The 19440-nt window shown below is 45.8% G+C and overlaps 1 protein-coding gene across 1 annotated transcript in view; it reads right to left on the reverse strand.

Moving 5' to 3' along the window:
* Positions 1–9438, reverse strand: part of Ercc4 (ERCC excision repair 4, endonuclease catalytic subunit) — a 28987-nt gene extending 19549 nt beyond the window's left edge. Inside the window, exons 1-4 of the mRNA XM_051168056.1 lie at positions 9187–9438; positions 7458–7638; positions 1141–1336; positions 50–257 (exon numbers count right to left, since the gene is read on the reverse strand). Coding sequence (XP_051024013.1) covers positions 50–257; positions 1141–1336; positions 7458–7638; positions 9187–9393 — 792 coding nt within the window. The 5' untranslated portion in view covers positions 9394–9438. The remainder of the gene's footprint in view (positions 1–49; positions 258–1140; positions 1337–7457; positions 7639–9186) is intronic.
* Positions 9439–19440: the final 10002 nt, after the last annotated feature.

A 19440-nucleotide genomic window follows, 5' to 3' on the forward strand; every position in this document is an offset into this window, starting at 1 on the left:
AAATGACAACCTAAGCAGCTGTGCCTCAAAAGGAAGAAAAGAAGCAGACCTTGTCAAATGGCTTCCCGAGAGCGTTTTCCAGCGACAGGTCTTCTACTTCCAGTGATGGGTTGTGGCACTTCAGTTCCTTCAGGCAGGCGTTTAAGATGTCCAGGATGGCCGTCTGGATGGCCAGCATGGCGGGGGTCATGGACACGTGAATTTCTACAACTTCAGGCTTGTGTTGTTCTAAGAATGAGTTGACTGCTACATGGAACCTAAGAAGATACGATTGCCAAATAGTTTCTAACTTCAAACAAGATGGAGGCAAAATAATCGATGGGCCTTGAGAGAAGAAAGAAGCATTACTCAACAAGCAAGGCAGGCTCAGAACATGAGTGTCAGGCCAACCTGGTCTACTCTATGACAGTGTCGGCTGTCACAGAGTGAGGGAACACAGCCCCATTCCCTGGGTTTCTACTATCTATGGCTGCCTAGTGTTCTTAAAAACAAAACAACCAAAAAAACCTACTGCACTTCTTTCGTGTGCACACGCCATAGTGCATGTGTGGAGGAAGTGGGACAATCATGTGGGTCCTGGGATAGAACTTGGGTCATCAAGGTTGGTAGCTAGCGCCTTGTCACCTCACCCCTATTCTTTTTGAGAGATGTATTTATTTATTTGTGTGTGTGTGTGTGTGTGTGTATGTGTGTGTGTGTATGTGTGTGTGTGTGTGTGTGTGTGTGCACACGCGCATGCACACTCAGAGCTTGAAGGACAACCCATAGTCAGTTTTCTCCTTCCATGTGGTTCGCAGGGATTGAAGCCAGGAAAGCTTTTACCCTTGGGCGATCTTGTCGGCCTTTGTGCCTCTAACAGCAGAGCTGAGCTAACTATCTAGTCATTTACAGGCAGGTTTTACTTCTGAAATAAGGAACAATTAAACAAAAGAATAATTGTACTCTTCACAAAACTGAAACAACACACACACACACACACACACACACACACACACACACACATACACACACGCACACACATATTTAAAAAGGTTCTCACGGCCAGGACGGCAAATATCACATTGTATTCTATCAACAGCATTAAAGTACAACTAAGTTAAGGCTCTTCTGCTCAAAAAACATGTCATGTGGTGTCATTACCTTGGCCATAGGTAAAGCTTCTTCACAAAGAGGTTCCTCATCACTCTTTCCACATGACAGAAACCAGTGTCAAAGGCAACAGCATTGTCTGTGAAAGCTTTGATGAAGCCACGCTTGTTTTTCTGGCGGAAGAGACGCAGGATGAAGGCTTCTTGGCAGGACTCAATGATCCTGTGCGCTCTGTACACGAGGATGCCTGTTGGGGGTTGTATTCATCAGGGTTTTCTAGTACAACAGAGCTTAGAGGATGGACAGCCCTCTCTACAGAAAGGGGATTCATTAGAGTGTAACAGGGGTGGTGTCTTAGTCAGGTCACTATCTAGGATGAAACATCACGACCAAAAGCAAGTTGGGGAGGAAAGGGTTTCTTTGGCTTACATCACTATTCATCAATGAAGGAAGTCAGGGCAGGAACCTGGAGGCAGGAGCTGATACAGAGGCCATGGAACGTGATGCTTACTGAATTGCTCAACGTGCTTTCTTATAGAGCCCAGGACCACCAGCCCAGGGACGGCAGCATCCACAATGGACTGGCCCCTTCTACATCAATCATTAATTAAGAGAATACCTTATGGGCCTGCGTACAGCTTGACTTTATTGAGGCATTTTCTCAAATGAGGCTCCTCCCTCGCCAATGACGCTAGCTTGTGTCAAGTGGACGTAAAACTAGCCAACACAGGTGGTGGTCTGTATTTTAGCTTCAGTGATTAAGTGTGGAAATGGAAAGTGAAGGTAAGGGAGTGAGTCTCCTGAACCACAAGGGGGCCAGGCTGAGGCAAAAATGAAGAGCACAGGTCCTGAATAACGGGCTACATAAAACAGCTTCATTTTAACAAGTCTGTGCATCCCATCAGAAAAGTCAGCTTTGAGGATACAGTCAATAAAAAGGTAAAGGTAAAACTTTAATGAGCAAACTTAACACACCATCTTGTTTTGTTTGTAGAGGCAGGCACTTGATATGTAACCTAGCCTGGGATCCTCCTGCCTCAGCCTCCTGAGTACTGGGATTACTGGCTTGCACCACCACGCCTGGCAATACATGCCTATTGTGTTCACATGTACAGAGCCCATGAATCTTAAACACAAGAGCAGGGGCTGAAGAGATGGCTCAGTGGATAAAGCACTTGCCATGTAGGTGTGAAGACCGGAGCTTGGATCCCAGAACCCACCTCCCAGCCAGGTGGGCGTGGAGCCACCTGCACCGGGGAGGCAGAGGGACAGGATGTCCTAAGCAAGCTGTTAGCTAAATGAGCCAGGGCTGCCATGACCCTGTCTCAATAAACAAAGCAGAGAGGGACTGAGGAAGAAATCTGAGACCAACTTTTCGGTCTCCGCACACATCATCAGCGCAGGGTGGTTTTAGTTGATGGGAGCCCCTTGTGAGACGGGAGAGCGTGGTCCCAGGATGGACCCAACTTCCGCAGTTTCAGTCAACAACCCACCAAGGTCAGCTTGGAGCGGGTGTCGACTCAGACTGTGCAGGCCTAGTCCAGGTGACTGGTGGTGTAATACTGACATCTAGTGGTGGTTTCTAGACAATGCGCTCATGTCTACTTACACAACATAGACCATAAGGGCTTTAGATGCACCAATATCTCCAGCTGCAAAAAGGCAACTATTTGGTATTCTTTATTAGGACCTTACGGTGCTCAGGCAGCACAGAAATGCTACCATTCTAAGAAATACTATTTTCATTTTTTTTTCTTTAAAAAAAATATATATATTACTTCATGTGTATGGGTGTCCTGCCTGCTTGTATGTCTGTGTACCACATGCATTCAATGCCCTTGGAGGCCAGAAGAGGGTGTCAGATTTCCTGGGACTAGAGTAAAGATGTGGGTGCTGGGAATCGAACCAAGATCCTCTGCAAGAGCAGCCAGGGCTCTTAACCACTGAGCCATCGCTCCAGCCCCTAAGACACTATTTTCTTGAGTTAAGAAATGAGAAAACTGGACTAAAGCTGGATATCAACAACAGAAACAAGAGAAAGCCTGTAAACTCATGGAAACTGAAAAATTCTGTTTAATGAAAGGTACATCAAGACAGAAATAAAGAAAGAAATTAAAGGTTGTGTGCAGTGGCACACGCCTGTAATCTCAGTACTTGGGGAGGCAGAGGCACATGGATCTCTGTGAGTTCGAGGCCGGCCTGGTCTACAAAGCGAATCCAGGACAGGCAAGAATACACAGAGAAACCTTGTCTTGGGGCAGGGGGGAGAAGTGAAAGAAATTAAAGACTTTCTAGAATTGAATGAAAATGAAAACACCACATTTCCAGAGTCATAGAACACAATGATTAAAAGGAAAGTCCACAGCACTAAGTGACCACATAAAACAAAACAAAACAAAACAAAACAAAACAAAAAACTGGAGAGCTCTCATACTAGCAACTTAACAGCACACCTGAAAGTTCTAGAACAAAAAGAAGCAAGCACACCGAAGAGGAGTAGACAGCAAGAAATTATCAAATTGAGGGCTGAAATTAGTAAAATGAAAACAAAAAGAACAATACAATGAAACAAATAGTTTAATCTTTGAGAAAATCAACAAGTTAGACAAAGCCTTATCTAAACTAACCAAAAGACAGAAAATACACATATTAAGAAGACCAGAAACAGAAAGAGGAACACAACAACAGACACTGAAGAAAACCAGAGAATCATAAGGACACACTTTAAAACCCTGTGCTCCACCAAACTGGAACATATAAAAGAACTGGATAATTTTCTTGATAGGTGCCATTTACCAAAGTTAAATTGTGATCAGATAAACAATTTAAATAGACCCATAACCCCTAAGGAAATAGGAGTCATTAAAAGTCTCCCAATCAGAAAACAGCCCAGGGTTGATTTTAGCTCAGGATTCTATCAGACTTTCAATGAAGAACTAATGGTGATACTCCTCAAATTATCCACAAAATAGAAGCGGAAGGAATACTGCCCAATTCATTTTATTATGAAGCTGCAGTTACCCTGATGGCCAAGCCACATAAAGACTCAACAAAGAAAGAGAACTGCAGACCAATCTCCAATTTGAACCTGGATGCAAAAATACTCAATAAAATACTTGCAAATTGAATTCATGGACACATCAAAAACATCATCCACCATGATCAAGTAGGCTTCATCCCAGAGACACAGGAGTGGTCTAACAAATGAAACCTGTGAACGCAATTCACCATATAAATAAACTGAGACAAAACAAAACAATACAAAACAAAACCACACGATCATCTTACTACATGCTGAAAAAGCCTTTAACAAAATCCAAGACCCCTTCATGACAAAAGTACTGCAGATATCAGAGAGCTAAGCGACACACCTGACCCTAATAAAGGATATTTACAGCAAGCCGATAGCCGACATCAAAGAGAGAGAAGCTCAAAGCAATCCCACTAAAATCAGGACCAAGACAAGGCCGCCCATTCTCTCCAGATCTATTTAATATACTACTTGAAGTTCCAGCTAGAGCAATAAGACAATTAAAGGAGATCAAGGGGATACAAACTGGAAAGGAAGAAGTCAAAGTATTGTTATTTGCAGATGGTATAATAGTATATACAAGTGAAACTAAAAATCCTACCAGGGAACTCCTACAGCTGACAAACACCTTCAGCAAAGTGGCTGGATACAAGATTAACTCAAAAAAAAACCAAACAAACAAAAAAAAACAAAACCAGTAGTTCTTCAGTATTCAAACAACAAATGGACTGAGGAAGAAACCAGGGAAGCTACACCCTTCACAGCAGCCACAACTAATATAAATATACTGGTGTAACTCTAACCAATGAAAGATGTGTATGACAGGAACTTCAAGTCAGTGAAGAGAGAAACTGAAGACGGAAAGATCTCCCATGCTCATGGATCAGGAGGACTAACACAGTAAAAATGGCCATCTTACCAAAAGCACTCCACAGATTCAACCCAATCCTTATCAAATTCTCACAGTTCTTTACAGACCTAGAAAGGACAACTGTCAACTTTATATAGAAAAACAAAAACCCTAGGATACCTAAAACAATCTGGAACAATAAAAGAACCACTGGAGGTATCTCCATCCCTGATCTCAAGGCATACTAAAGAGCAACAGTAACAAAAACCGCATGGTGTTGGCATAGAAACAAGATTGAATTGAAGACACAGACATAACTTGGTTTTTGATAAAGAAGCCAGAAATACACACTGGAAAAAAAAGAAAGCATCTTGGACAAATGGTGCTAGTCAAACTGGTCAGCCTGGAGAAGAATGCAAATAGATCCATGCTTAGCACCTTGCACAAAACTCAAGTCCATGTGGATTAAAGACCTCCACATAAGATGAGACACACTGAACCTGGTAGAAGGTTGCCTTGTCCATCCTCCATAGGAGGGCTTTCACCTTGCCTTATTGCATCTTGGTTTGTACTGTCTGGCTGTGCTCTCTTGGAGGTCCACTCTTTTCTGAAGAGTAAATGGAGGGGGAGTGGATCTGGGGAGGAGCTAGGAGGAGAGAACGGAAGGGAAACCATGACTGGGGTGTATTGTAAAGGAGAGGCGTATAGTTTTTAATTTAAAAAAATGAGAAAGATGAAGTTTAGGAAAATTAAGGATCTTGTTTGCGAGTGGGGTCAGGCTCAAGACACTGTCTAAGACAATGAAAAATTCTGAAAAGAATGACAAAGGCTCCATGCTTAGCCCCAGGAACCCACCAGTCGTTCACTCCCTCGGTCATTAACTGGCTCTCGTGATGCTTCCAAGTCCAGCAAAACTGGGTGGGCACAACAGGAAGCGTGCTTGGGTCTCTTGGTTTCCTGCCCTCCTGACACTCACTGGTCAGCACCATACAGGCAGCTGGACAGCGGTCATCAAGTGCTGGCGGCATGGACCGCCACTCAGCCCGTAGCGAACAAGTGCTTCCTGGTACAAAGCTTATCTTATGGGTGAGCCAGACACAAACAGGTAAGTGTAGCATAGTGTTTCGAGTGCTCTGGGTAGAGAGGCACCGGGCAGTTTAACGGCAGAGTGGCTCTTATGTCAGTTTCAGGAAGTCAGAGGTTTCTGATGGGACAAACGACAATTAAAATCAACTTTCTCTATGCTACTTCTAGCAGAAATTATCTCCCACCTTCCCCTTCTAAAGTACTAAGTAACTATTAAGTTTAATCTACATCATGGGAAAATGAAGGAAAGTATATTTATGAAGAATATTGATAAATACATCAAGTCTGGCTATACCCAAAATGCAAATGCCTGTCAATTACAACATTATTGAAAGTAAGACTGGAAAACAAGGGGCCATGTCTTACACACAGTCACACGCTACACAATGATGCTTCAACTGGCAATGGACTCTAAGGTTAAAACAGAACTAAAATACCCATGTTCCTGTAGGTACACCCCTGTCAGAGCATGACGCTTTATATGCCAGTACAAATACTGTGGCTGGAGAGAGGGCTCAGCAGTTAAAATCACGTATTCTTTCAGAGGACCCAGGTTCGATTCCCAGTACCTACATGGTGGCTCACAACCATCTATAACTCTGGTTCCAGGATTCTAATACCCTCTTCTGACCTCTGCAGGTACTAGGCAAAACATCCTTGAATGTAAAAGATAAAAATTAAAAACTCTAAAACAAATACACCACTGCGCCACTAGTCACATAACACGCCATGCATACAATTATGTGCAATGTACATAATCCTAGTAATATGTTAAATGACTATACACTGCACTCTTCTTATTTTAGAGGCCTCCCTTCTACTTATAAAAACCAATCAGCTGTAAAACAGCAGTAGTGGTGGCATCAGGCCCAAACAGCTCGTTTGCTATGTCTCTTGGTTACATCATTTATTTTTACTTTAAAAATTATGTATATATGTTTGTGTGTGTGTGTGACTGGGTAGTGGCAGGTGGCGTGGTTTGTGCCATTTGAGTCCAGCGCTCTCAGCAGGCCAAAGAAGGAATCGGATGCCCTCGAGTTGGAGTTATGGGCAGTTGTGAGCCACCTGGTGTGGGTGCTGGGAACAGGGCTTTGGTACCCTGCAAGCGCAGTGAACACCTTTAACCTCTGATCCACCTCTCCAGCCCATCCATGCAGGTTTTGGTATGTAAGCTCTAAGGCCTTCATATCAGAGCTGAATCAGACAGCCTCAAACCCTGTCGCCAGTAAGTGGCCGCAACCTTACTTATGTCATAACTACTGCTGAGCATCTATAATGCGTCAGATGTTAGGTCAACAGCTTAACAACAGTGCTTGGTAATAAGAGACAGTTTAGCATTTGGCGGAGGAGAAAGGCTAAAATAAAAATATTCACAGTGCATATAGGGTTTCAAATTCTTACCAGTTATTAAATCTGAAGGTATTCTATCAGTCAAGAAGTCAACCACAAGTATCCGGCTTGTTGCAAATATAATGCCGCCCTGTGTGTAGACTTCGTAGCGACTGTTACTTGCAATTTCATTTGTCACACGTCGAGGGAGGTGTTCAACTCCGTCTATCTTCAGCTGACTGATAAAATATTCCTAAATCAAAGTAAACCCATCAGTAAGCTGTTTAATAGAGGACAGGGCACTTTAAAAATGGGTCACAGGGATTCAAAATGGTGTCTTCATCCTCCAGAGCTCATGGACACCACAGCCATACACAAACTAAGTCACGTCTTTGTACCCGTCAACCAATCAGGTTACGCTAACTACCCATCAGCCAATCAGGTTACTCTAATTGAGGTGATTGCTTAGCTGTGCTTCAGAGTTTACACTAAGAAATAATCGTGTTTCCGTCATTATTTGCATTTCAACATGAAACACCAAAACACAACCATTTAAAACCTCAGGTTAGAGGTTTTCGACTACCTAGAAACTATTTCCCGCCAAAGCCAGGTTTTAAGGCAGTGTCCTCTGTGAGGTAAGGGGCTTGTCTCTGCAGATGCCGCTTTAGACTGTTAGTTCTGTACTGGTGCTTCCTGGAGAGAATTCAGAATGTCCGCAGGTTCCATGGCCACTTTCCTGGGTATCTTATATGGCATGAAGTCCCCTAGGGCAATCCAACAGGGCCTTGGCCTTTAAAGGACTTGGTGACGTCACTCAGCTGACTCTTTCTGGCCACTATACTTAGGGGACCATCAAATTTCTCATGCTTGGCTATGTCTCCACCTCAGCACCCCCCCAGCAAGGTGTACTGCATTCCACTTTCCTCGGGATCATCTATTCTCCTTAACCCGGATTGTCTCTCCCTTAGCCTTAGCTTCCAGTCCCATTTCTCCCTCATCTTATTTCCCGAGTCCTTCTTTTGTGAGACCTCAAGGTCTCTGTTTTCTATCACTCACACAGACCCTGCCATCCCCATCATCGTCGTGGCCCCCCTCCCGGACCCCACCCCCCGCCAGCCCAGACGGAGTTTCTCTGTGTAGCCATGGCTGTCCTAGACTCTCTTTGTAGACCAGGCTGGCCTCGAACTCTCAGTGATCCACCTGCCTCTGCCTCCTGAGTGCTGGGATTAAAGGCGAGCACCACTACGCCCGGCCTCATCACTGTCCTTTTAGAGATCCCACTCTGTCCCCAGAAACAAGCTTAACACCCAACTTCCAGACTCACACATTATTCCTACCCAGATTGCTTCTGACAGCTTCAATCCTTTGCAGTGAAATCAAACCCACTCTCCTACCACACTCCTTTTCAGTGCCATGAAGTGTGTGAGACCTTTATTCTCAGTATCCTCGAGCTGTGTCTGGGCCCGGTACCTCCCTCAAGGACCTTTAGTCAACGCCCTCTCGTGTCAAGCGAGGAACCCAAGACTTCGTTGGGACGCGGCGTTCCATCCTCCGCAGGGTCCTCTCGCAGCGTCAGAACCCTGGATCGCCTTTCAAGGACCCTCACTTAATGCCCTCCCATGTCGTGGCAACCATTTGGACTTCCCTGGGTTCCCTTCCCTCCTTTGTAGCGTCCTAGAACTATGTAGGTGGCCCGTATCTCCCCCTGGGACCTTCATTCGTTCCCTCTCTTGCTCCCCTCGAGACCTGCCCCGGCTCGGACGTCCCCACGCCCTGGGGTCCACTCATCTGGCGCTCGCACCTCCTCGGCCGGCTGCGTGTTGAGCACCAGCACCAGGCAGGCTGGGTGGCAGTGCAGCCGCAGGAAATGGTAGAGGAGACGGTCGGCGCCGAGCCCGCGGGCGCACACCACCAGCCCGTCGCTGTCGAGCAGTTCCAGCACCTGCTGCCTCTCGTACTCCAGCAGCGGAGCCATGGCCTTGCGTCTGTCGGGAAGGCCCTTCTCCATGGGCGCTCTTCCGGGGCAGCGGAAGACGGGGACGGAAAGAGCCGAGTAGAGCCGAGCGCAGGCCGAACGCGGGGGCGGGAGAGGGGGCGGGGAACGCCCAGGCTGGAGGAGCCTGGGACGAAGGTAGTTACAACTGCGGAGTCTGAGCCGAGAGTAGGCGGGACTTAGCCGAAGGGAGCCGAGTTCAAGAGAACCGAAGAAGAGCCGAGGTGGGAGCAAATGTGGCCCGAATGTCCCCGAGCCGGAGGGCCGGATCCAGCCGAATTCAGCCGAGAGGTGCCGAAAGCAGTCGAAGGCCTGAGCGCGGGGAAAGGTGTCGAGTTAGCACGGCAATCGGGAGACTTCGGGTTTCCCAGACTTTCGTTCTTCAGACCCAGAACATAAACTAACAAAATACAAACAATGAAGTCTAATCGGCGTAATCCTCCAGTGTCTACAGTTCAGAATCTTAGCTGTCAACCCAGAATCAACACCCAGAATCAACACCGCTTTCCCAGGGTGCAGTGTAGCCTCTACTTTTGCAATTATCTCCTCCACCGCCTCGAAAAATTTGAATAAGCTCAAGACTTTATGAATTTCTGTTCATTGTTTGCAAAGGTCTTGAATACAATAAGCTGTTTTACGAAGTGACTATCGGGTGCCAGCTGCAGCTGCGTTCGCCTTCCGCTAGAGGGGCATCTTGGGTCGTGTTTGTAACTGCCTAGAAATGTCAGGTAAGCAATCTAGGAGAACTAGGGGAGCCCCCCACTCCCCTTTATTGTTAGCTCATAAGAAATAAAGTAAAGCCCAAATGACTGTGCCTTTACACAGGAATAACAACGGTCAACATCAAGAAAGCCATACTTTTTAGTGTCCCCTACCCTGCCCTATGCTTAATATGCACCAATACATACATGCCCCTGTGCATAGCAAATAATAAATAACCCAGATTTGAAACCTGAGTTTTGGTTTATCCGGATGGGACAGACTACAATCCCAGTTTATCGAGATGGTGACGTAAATTCAAGGCCAGCCTGAGCTACAGGTGGGGACCTCCAACAGAAAGTGCCGAGTTATAGCTCAGTGGTAGATCCTGAGTTTGTCACGGACATTTCACAAATCTTTGGTGTAATAATCTTCTAAAGGCAGGGTTTTCTGTAATGCGGATGCACATGGCTTATCTAATTACTTAAGTGGGAACATTTAGCCGGCCCTCACGTCTCTTCTCCGGCATTGCACACAGCATTTCTCTATCTGTTTTTGCACAGAAGTTCAACCAAGCCCTCAAGGTACATTTCTACAAGTGGGTGATTAGTGGGATGAGAAGGAAACGTTTGTTTGACTTGCCATTACCTTCACCGCATAGCTTTCCAGAAAGTCTACTGATTGCCTTCAGCAGCCTGTAAGAGGATCTGTCTGCCTCCTCCGCTTCTCCCAGTGTCTCCCTATGTTTAGTCACAATGAAAACAGCAGAGAATGGTCCCCGGGTCCTCCTGAGGTGGAAAGAGATGCCAGCAGCCACTGTGCATACATCATGAAATAATGCCTGGAGTCCCACAAGTAGGTTATATAACCAGGCCAGGCCACAGGACGCATGTCTTAGCTCTAGTTCGGGTTACATTAAGTAGAGATTCGACACACATTCAGAGGCAGCTGTGTGGGTGACAATGCTGCTATCTGCACCCAGTTTCTCCCATGCTGTGTCGGGCAGAATAATGCAACTCAAAAGATGCCACATTGAATTCCCAGAACCTATTAGTTTTCATGGCAAAGGGGACTTCATTGATGGAGAAATGGTACTGAATTATCCAGGTGTGTCAAATATGATCCTTAGGGTGCTTAAGGGGAAAGGAGAGGCAGGAGAGTTAGCTTCAAAGGAGACTGTGAAGGGGAAACTGAGGCCAGAGTGAGGTAAAAAAGGGCCAGGAACACAGCCCCTAGAAGCTGAAGGACACGTGGGTTCTCCTTTGGAACTTCCAGAAATATTCCAGCCACCTCCAAACCAACCTTGCAGTTCTGGTGCCTAGAACCGGAAACAATAAGTATTTGTGTTGCTTCAAATCCCTGGGTTTGGGGCAGTTTGTCACAGCAGGTAATGGGAAGTGAGTGCATGCACAAGCATTTCTTGTTTTACTGCACTGAACTTTGAAGATGAAGTTCCCAGCTTTTCAGAACAAACAAGCACACAAACAAAGCTGTTGACAGGACTATACAAGGAAGCAGTTGTTTTAGAAGGCCAAGATTTATTGAAGATTCAGGCACACATAGAGTGACCCTGGGGTAGCTCAGTAGAGAGAGTGAGTACTGTGAAAGCATGGGTCCCTGTGAGGGATCCCGAGGTCCACGAGGACGAACTGCACTGGAGATCATAATTCTATTGCTGGGAGGCAGTGACGACAGGAGGTCCCAGAGGCTTGCCATCCAGGCCAGGGAGAGCCTCTCTCCAACACAAGGTCGTTGTCATGAGGGCTCAGGGGGTAAAGATGTCTGTCACATGAGCTCGCTGACCTGAGTTTGATCTCAGGGACTAACATGCTGGAAGAAGAGAGTGGCCTCCTGAGAGCTGTTCTCTGACCTTCACATATGTGCCACGGCTTGTGTTGTTCATAGATAAATGCATGCAATTAGGAAAAACAACCAAGATAGAGAGTGACTGAGAACCAATGCACAAGGGTCTCCACATGCGTGTGCACATAATATACACACATAAACACATGTGTGAGCAGAAATGCTCATGGAGTGTTTCCTCTCCCAGTGGCTGTTAATTGGGCATACAGCGTGTAGGCTCCTATACCAAGTGCTAGGATCGTATCAGGGAACAAAGCACGCACAGTCTTTGCCTTATGTTCTTACAGGGAGCCAGTGTATGAAGAAGTCTATGTGAACTGTTCTTATTTCTTCTTTTCTTTTTTTTTTTAAATTTAATTTTATTTCTTGTGCATTGGTGTGAGGGTGTCAGATCCCTTGGAACTGGAATTACAGACAGTTGTGAGCTGCCATGTGGGTGCTGGGAATTGAACCCGAGTCCTTTGGAAGAACAGACAGTGCTCTTGAACCTTCTTAATTGTCCAGTTATAAGACAGTACTTGAAATTTTTCCAGGCATCCCTAGTAAGCAAACTATCAGCTATTAAAATCCAAATGTGGAAAGGGACTGGTATCTAATACATATGGAAGAAAGGATAAATTGTAAAGCAAAAATGGATACTGTGGTTGAACTTGTCTAAAAATATCAGTAGCATTTTCACAGGACTATACGGAAGGTGCTGGAAAGGAGCCAAATCTCCTAGCACAGCAGCCACCTTGGGGAGTTGAGGCAGGTCAGCATCACCTTTAAAACTTTACATTTTCTGCTTATTCCCTCTCTTCTGTTTGACTTTCTTTCCTTATGCTTACACTGCATTTATAATAAAAATGAAACTTCCCAGCTACTGTGTAAACACTCCATCAGCACCCAAAAAACTTTGTCCTGTGAAGTCTAGACTTAAAATGCGCTTGACGGGCAACAGCTAGTGTTCCTTGTTGGCGTCCGAGGAGGCGGGCCTTTGTACGCTGTGAGCAGCTGGATCCACAGTTCACCTTTGTATCTTAGAGTGATGGTTTCCCTCCTTCCCTTTACTGTCAGTATGGCTCACCAGGTCTTTATTTCTTAGCCTGCTTTCCCCTTCCTCCCTTTCCCCCTCCCCCTTCCTCCTCTTCCCTCTCCCTCTTGCATCCCTCCCCTTTCTTTCTCTCTCCCTCTCTCCCTTTTCCTCTCCAGTCCTTCTACTTTCCTTACTCCCTTCCTTTCCTTCTCTCTCTCTTCTCTCTGATGAACAGACCCACCTCATTTTGTTTTGCCCTTGAGGATACAGGTAGGCTCTCAGTGGCCTTTGATGTAAGGTGGTAATGAGATTAAACATTTTTTTCTCTTGCACACCCCGGACTCATCACTGGAGCCATGCCACTGACATCTTTCTCAGCATGTAGTCTTTCAAACTATATGCAGTCACCCCTTGGTATCCATGGTGGATTGGCCTTAGCCCCCCTCCCCCCACACTGCTGTAATATGCAGATGCTCAAATATGTTATATGAAGTGGCACAGTGAGCTGGAAATATAGATCATATGCTCGCTAAGCATGTGTGAAGCCCTGGGATCTATTCCTTGCCATGGAGCAAAAACATTAATTTGAAATCCAAGCAGTTCTTCTGCACTGGAGATGTGTAATACCTAACACAACAGCCATGTTATATAAACAGTTTCTATGGTGTGTTCTTTGGTGGGGGGTATTTTGACAAGAAAAAGTCTGTTCATATCCAGTACAGTTGTAAGTCTTTCTAGTGTATCCTGTCTGTTATTGGTTGGATGCATGGATGCATGGATGACAGATACAGAAAGCTGTTACATCAAAAGTTCATTAAACCCGGACCCTTGACTCCATGTGGAGGATTCGGGGATGGTTATTCCTACAGTTCTCACTCAAAAAGAAGTCGTGAGAGTGGGAGAGCTGGCCCTGCCCCTTTCTGGCTGCAGCATTGGGTGAGCTAGCCGGGGCCGTGCTGAGGAGCTTGCCCTGGTGGTGTGGGTTTGAGAAAGCTGGTGGGCTCAGTTACCACCCAGGCCCAGATTCAGGGCTTCGAGTTGGCCCACTGCAACTATGAACTGCTCCATCTTTGAACTTTCTGGAGTGCACGAAAGGGCCAGTCCTGGTCCTGCAGATCCAAAGCCACAGGATCACTATGACACAGGGCAACAACAAGATATCTGGGAGGAGTTCTGGTGAAGATCATTATTTGTAGTGTAGCAGAAAACAGAGGCCTCGAGCCAGACCAACGACTCATTGCAAGGAACATTTGCAAGTAAAATTATATGGACAAAAGTGTACACTGTGGGACACACTGTGGCACGATACAGCTTCCACCACAAGAATTTTTTTTCTTTTGGGGGGAAGGTTGCAAGGGTAGAGGGTGGATATGAAAGAACAGGAAGATGAGTAGGATTGGGGTGCATGATGTAAAATTCACAAAGAAGCAATAAAAAGTTAAAAAAAAAAATCCAGCAATACCATTCCTGGGCATAAATCCATCCTACCGCTAGGACACTTGCTCAACTATGTTCATAGCAGCTTTATTCATAAGCCAGAAAACTGAAGAAAACCCAGATGTTCCTTAACCAAAGAATAGATAAAGGAGCCACAGTACATTTACACAATGGGGTGCTACTCAGCTATTAAAAAAGACCTCATGAAATTTGCATGCAAATGGATAGAACTAGAAAAAGTCATTCTAAGTGAGGTAACACAGGCCCAGAAAGGCAAACATAGTATGTCCTCACTTATGAGTGGATATTAGCTATAAATTAAATGGCAAATGTGCTCCAATCCACAGACCAGAAAGGCTAAGTAACAAGGAGGCTCAAGGTGGGGGCCCATGGATCTTTCTAGAAAGGGGATGGGAATAGGAGGGGCCAGAAGAAGATTATGGGAAAGATGAGTGAAGGTGAGTTACAGACCTAGTGCAATGGAAACTCCGAGAACCTATGAGGGTGGCCCTAGCAAAGACTCCTAGTAATAGGGGACATGGTGCCTGAACCGACCGTTTTCTGTAAACTAGGCCTCAAGTGGAGGGATTGTAACAGCAACCCAGGCATGAAACCTTTGACTACAGTTAGTCCTTTATACTGGATGTGCTGGCACTGGAGCCTAGCATAGTCATCATCAGAGAGACCAGAGAGACCTCATCCAGCAAAAGTCCCACAGTCAAATATTAGGTTATGGAGTCCTGCAGAGGAAGGGGAGGAAACACTGGAGGAGCCACAGGGATCAAGAATAACATAAGAACACCGCCCACAGAAGCAGCCGACCAAGACTCATGGGGGCTCGCAGACATCAGGGATCCTGCAGGGGTCCGACCTAGGTCCTCTGCCCATATGTCATGGATAAGTAGCGTGGTGTTCTTGTGGGAATCCTAACGATGGGGGCAGGGGCTGTCCCTGACTCTTTTGCCGGATGGCGGGATCCTTCTCCTCTCCCACTTCTCCTTGTTCTCCTGGTCTTATTGTAGCTTGTTACGCTGTGTTTGGTTGACATATCTGGGAAACCTGCTCCTTTCAGAGGGGAGGTAGAGGGTTGGGGCAAGGGGGGATAGACCTGGGGAAGAGGGGAGGGGCGAGGGGAAACTGCAGTCCGCATGTAAAATATGAGATAGTAGTAGTAGCAGCAGCAGCAGCAGCAAAAAAGAGACCCTTATAGAAACATCTAGAATAATACTTCACCAACTAGCCTCCCACACCACAGTCTGGTCAGGCTGACAGAAATGAACCATGGCAGGTTTCAATGCCTCTGAAGCTCTGCCCAGCATCCGAGGTCCACAGGAGACCCTGTTATGTGCACAGTTTACATTAATTCTCTGGAAACGGAGGGACTCAGTGATGTGTTTGATGTTAAGTCTCTGTAGAGAAAGTCACCTGCCTGCACACTGGTCTGTGTCCACTGGGAGGAGACACTGCATTTGGTAACTAAGAGGTGGAGGGAATTTAATCTCTCCTCACAAATAAGGACTTCTGTTGACTAATTAAATTAAACATTATTTTTTACGCCGTTTGACAAGCCATTCATCATTAACAGAAAAGGGGGAAGGAAAAGCAGGAACCAAGCTGAATGTGAGCACCAGCTCTTTGAAACTTGATAGTCATTCTTATGGATTAGGCAATTAACCTTCTGTAAGGATTTACCCGATGCCTCAGGAAAGCTTTTCTGTGGAGAAAATAATGTGCAAATCAGACAAGCTTTGTGAGGTGTTTTTCCCTTATTTGGGGGGAACATTTATTCATTTTCCCTCACTGCTTTGTCCTTTTTGGTATTTATTCTGAGAAGAGGCAGAGGGAAGAGCTGGGTACACGGTTAAAAATCATTATTAAAGGGCCGGGAAGATGGCTCTATTGCTAAGGTGCCTGTCCTGGATGCAGGGAGTCCTGAGTTCAGTTCCCAAAACCCACGTTAAAAGTTCTGGGTGCACCGCTGGGGAGGTGGAGCCTGGAGAATCCACTGGTTGGCCAGTCTAGTGTACTTGGGGTGCTCCAGGCCAATGAGAGTCCCTGTCTCAAAAAGTCAAGGTGGACGGCTCCTGTGAAACAACTTTGGAGGCTGACCTCTGACCATCACATGCATATGTATATGCACATATGTGGGCATGCACACACACACACACACACACACACACACACACACACACACACACAGGAGTGATGGACATACACCTACATGTACCCACACAAACACAATTATTGGTATTTTCAAGATAGTGGCAACAGTAATTAATTGAACAAAGGTCCCATTTCTATGACAGACGAGAGAGTAGATTCAGGTATCAGACCCACCAAGTAGTAAGGACAGGAGGCTGCCGGCTTGATAAATTAAGAGCATGGCCTGTGGATAGTGTGGATGAGCATGTGTAGGCGAGGGTGGCCTATGGCCTAGCATCATCTAGTACTCAATGCAACCTGAAGGGAGCCACCAATCTCTTGTGCATTTCACACATAGGAAGGGTTGGTTCCTGTGAGCACAAGAGTGTGTGCATTGTGTCCACACAGATTGGAATCTTGTGGAGTTAGTGGTCCTGATTCCCAAGAGGGAATACGTACACTAGAGGGAAGAGTACATGACAATGGTCTTGGTCACTCAAGGCTTCTTGAACTTAGAATAGAGATAATGAACATGGACAGGGGCCACCATTATGGCATGCATAGCTAGAACTACTCATCGGAAGAATGCTGGGTCTCCGTGATATAATAATGGCAGGGAAGAATGCTCTCGACACACACTGATTTCAGCGAGTGTCTTGTGATTGTTGTGTTCCCAGTTTTGCTGGGAAAGGGACAGGACCAGCATCCACTTCTAAGAAGCACAGACGACCAAGTGCTTAGACTTCTTGGTGATGGGAGTTTCCATCTTCTCAGGCAGATGTGCTGCCCATGGTGGGGAATCAAGAATAGCTTCTGGAGGTAGAGATAATGGAGGGAAGGAAGGAGGGATGGAGGGAGGGATGGAGGGAGGGAAGGAAGAGGGGAGGAAGAAAGGGGAAAAGAAGGAAGAGGAAAGGAAGAAAAAGAGAAGGAAAGAAAGAGGGAAGGAAAAGGGGAAGAAGGGAAGAAGAGTGGGGGAAGGAGGGAAGGGAAGAAAAGGAGGGAAGAGTGAAAGAAGAGGAGAAGAAGGAAGAGCGAGGAAGGGAAGAAGTCATGGAGGGAAGGAAGGATGGAAGGACACAGGCTTTAGTGATGATGGAGTCATTATAGTTCATTGCATTAACTGCTCTCTTCCAAATTCATCCCAGAAAAGATGCCCACTGGAACCCTGAGGAGCCATTTCCAGACTTGATTATATTAAGCACACAACTGAGCAGGAGACGTGGTAGACAGTTGTGGGCACTGCCCAGCACCGAGCAGATTGCTCCACTCTGGTAGTGTGGAATAATTCTCTCAACTGCTTGGGTTTTGGCAGCTGCAAGCTCTTAACCAAACTCTTTCCAGAGATTTGCCTTCAGCTAAAAAGCTGCTTTGCTTGTCATTAGAGGTAGGCCATATATAACGCTCCTTGTTTATGTGAGGGTTAACCTGTACTTCCATCCCAGTGCAGGGCACGGAAGGTCCTCTCAAGTCCCGAGTCCCTCCTGTAGTCTGTGTGACTGCATCTCAGTCCAACTCCTCCACTGGGCCGGTTCTGGTTGTTTCCTCATGTCTGTTGAGAATTCTTTAATGCATTTCCTGTCTGTGAGCTTGGTTACTAGAATCAGCTTTTGGGAGACTGTGATGGTGAGTGAATACACTTATCAATTGTCAAACATTTTAACGTTACTATATACACGCACACCATGCAATAACTAGAAGTACAGAGTAGTAAAAGGAGGAGAATCAGATCAGCCACATTGTTCTATGGGTAGCTTTTATTTTTATTTTAATGATACTGTAAATATTGTATAACATTTCCCCTAGTGACATCATTTGGGAATTAGTTGAGACAGATGCGGAACAGTTAGCAGCTGAAACGGATTCTTGCTTACTAAAAAGCTCTTGTGTGATTCACATAATTTTCAAGGTGATGAAGCTCCAGGTTACTTAAGAGGATCCAGGTTGGGAAGACAGCTTATTCTGTTAGCTGCCCCACAAATATGAGCATCTGCACTTATCCCCAGAACCCATGCCAAAAAACTGGGTGCAGTGCTGTGCACTTCGAATCCCAGCAGTGCTGGGATTCCTGAAAGTCACCCTAGTCTAACTCGTGAGCTAGTCTCAAAACACAAGGTGCACAAGGTGGATAGGTGCTCCTGAGCGATGGTGATGGCACTGAAAATGGTCCTCTGGTCTCTACATGATGTGCATACATGTGTGTACTTCCCCCTGCAGAGAGAGAGAGAGAGAGAGAGAGAGAGAGAGAGAGAGAGAGAGAGAGAAACCAAGTGCAGCAGAGACGAGATCAAGATGGTAGGAAGAGCATGGCTGCTGGATGGAGGATGCAGCTTTGTATCACTGCCGTTATCATCTCTTGATTCAGATTCAAGAATCTTTGTGGAAGAGTCTTGAATAAACCAACAGTTAGGGAGTGGGGGAAACTTGTAAATGGATTTTTTAGGGTCTAGAAAGAGAAGTAGCAACCATTTTTTTTCTAGAAGTTTCTTTTCTTTGGTTCCATCTCACTTATTGGAGGCTGCCTAGTGTGCCTGGAGACCTGTGACTCTGTTAATAAAGAAGGGTGAGGTAAGGTGCCTGATGGATGCCTGCTGGCACTGTGCATGCATGAAGCTCCTGGACTTCTTCTTCTTCTTCTTCTTCTTCTTCTTCTTCTTCTTCTTCTTCTTCTTCTTCTTCTTCTTCTTCTTCTTTTTCTTCTTCTTCTTCTTCTCCTTCTTCTTCTTCTTCTGTTTCTTCTTCTTCTTCTTCTTCTTCTTCTTCTTCTTCTTCTTCTTCTTCTTCTTCTTCTTCTTCTCCTTCTTCTCCTCCTCCTCATCCCTCTTCTTTCTCCTCCTCCTCTTCCTCCTCCTGTGCCTCCCTCCTCTAGGATTTTCTTCTTGACCGGGTTTGTTTCTGTGAAGATG

This window comes from Acomys russatus, chromosome 25, assembly GCF_903995435.1.
Source record: "Acomys russatus chromosome 25, mAcoRus1.1, whole genome shotgun sequence".
Lineage (NCBI taxonomy): Eukaryota > Metazoa > Chordata > Mammalia > Rodentia > Muridae > Acomys > Acomys russatus.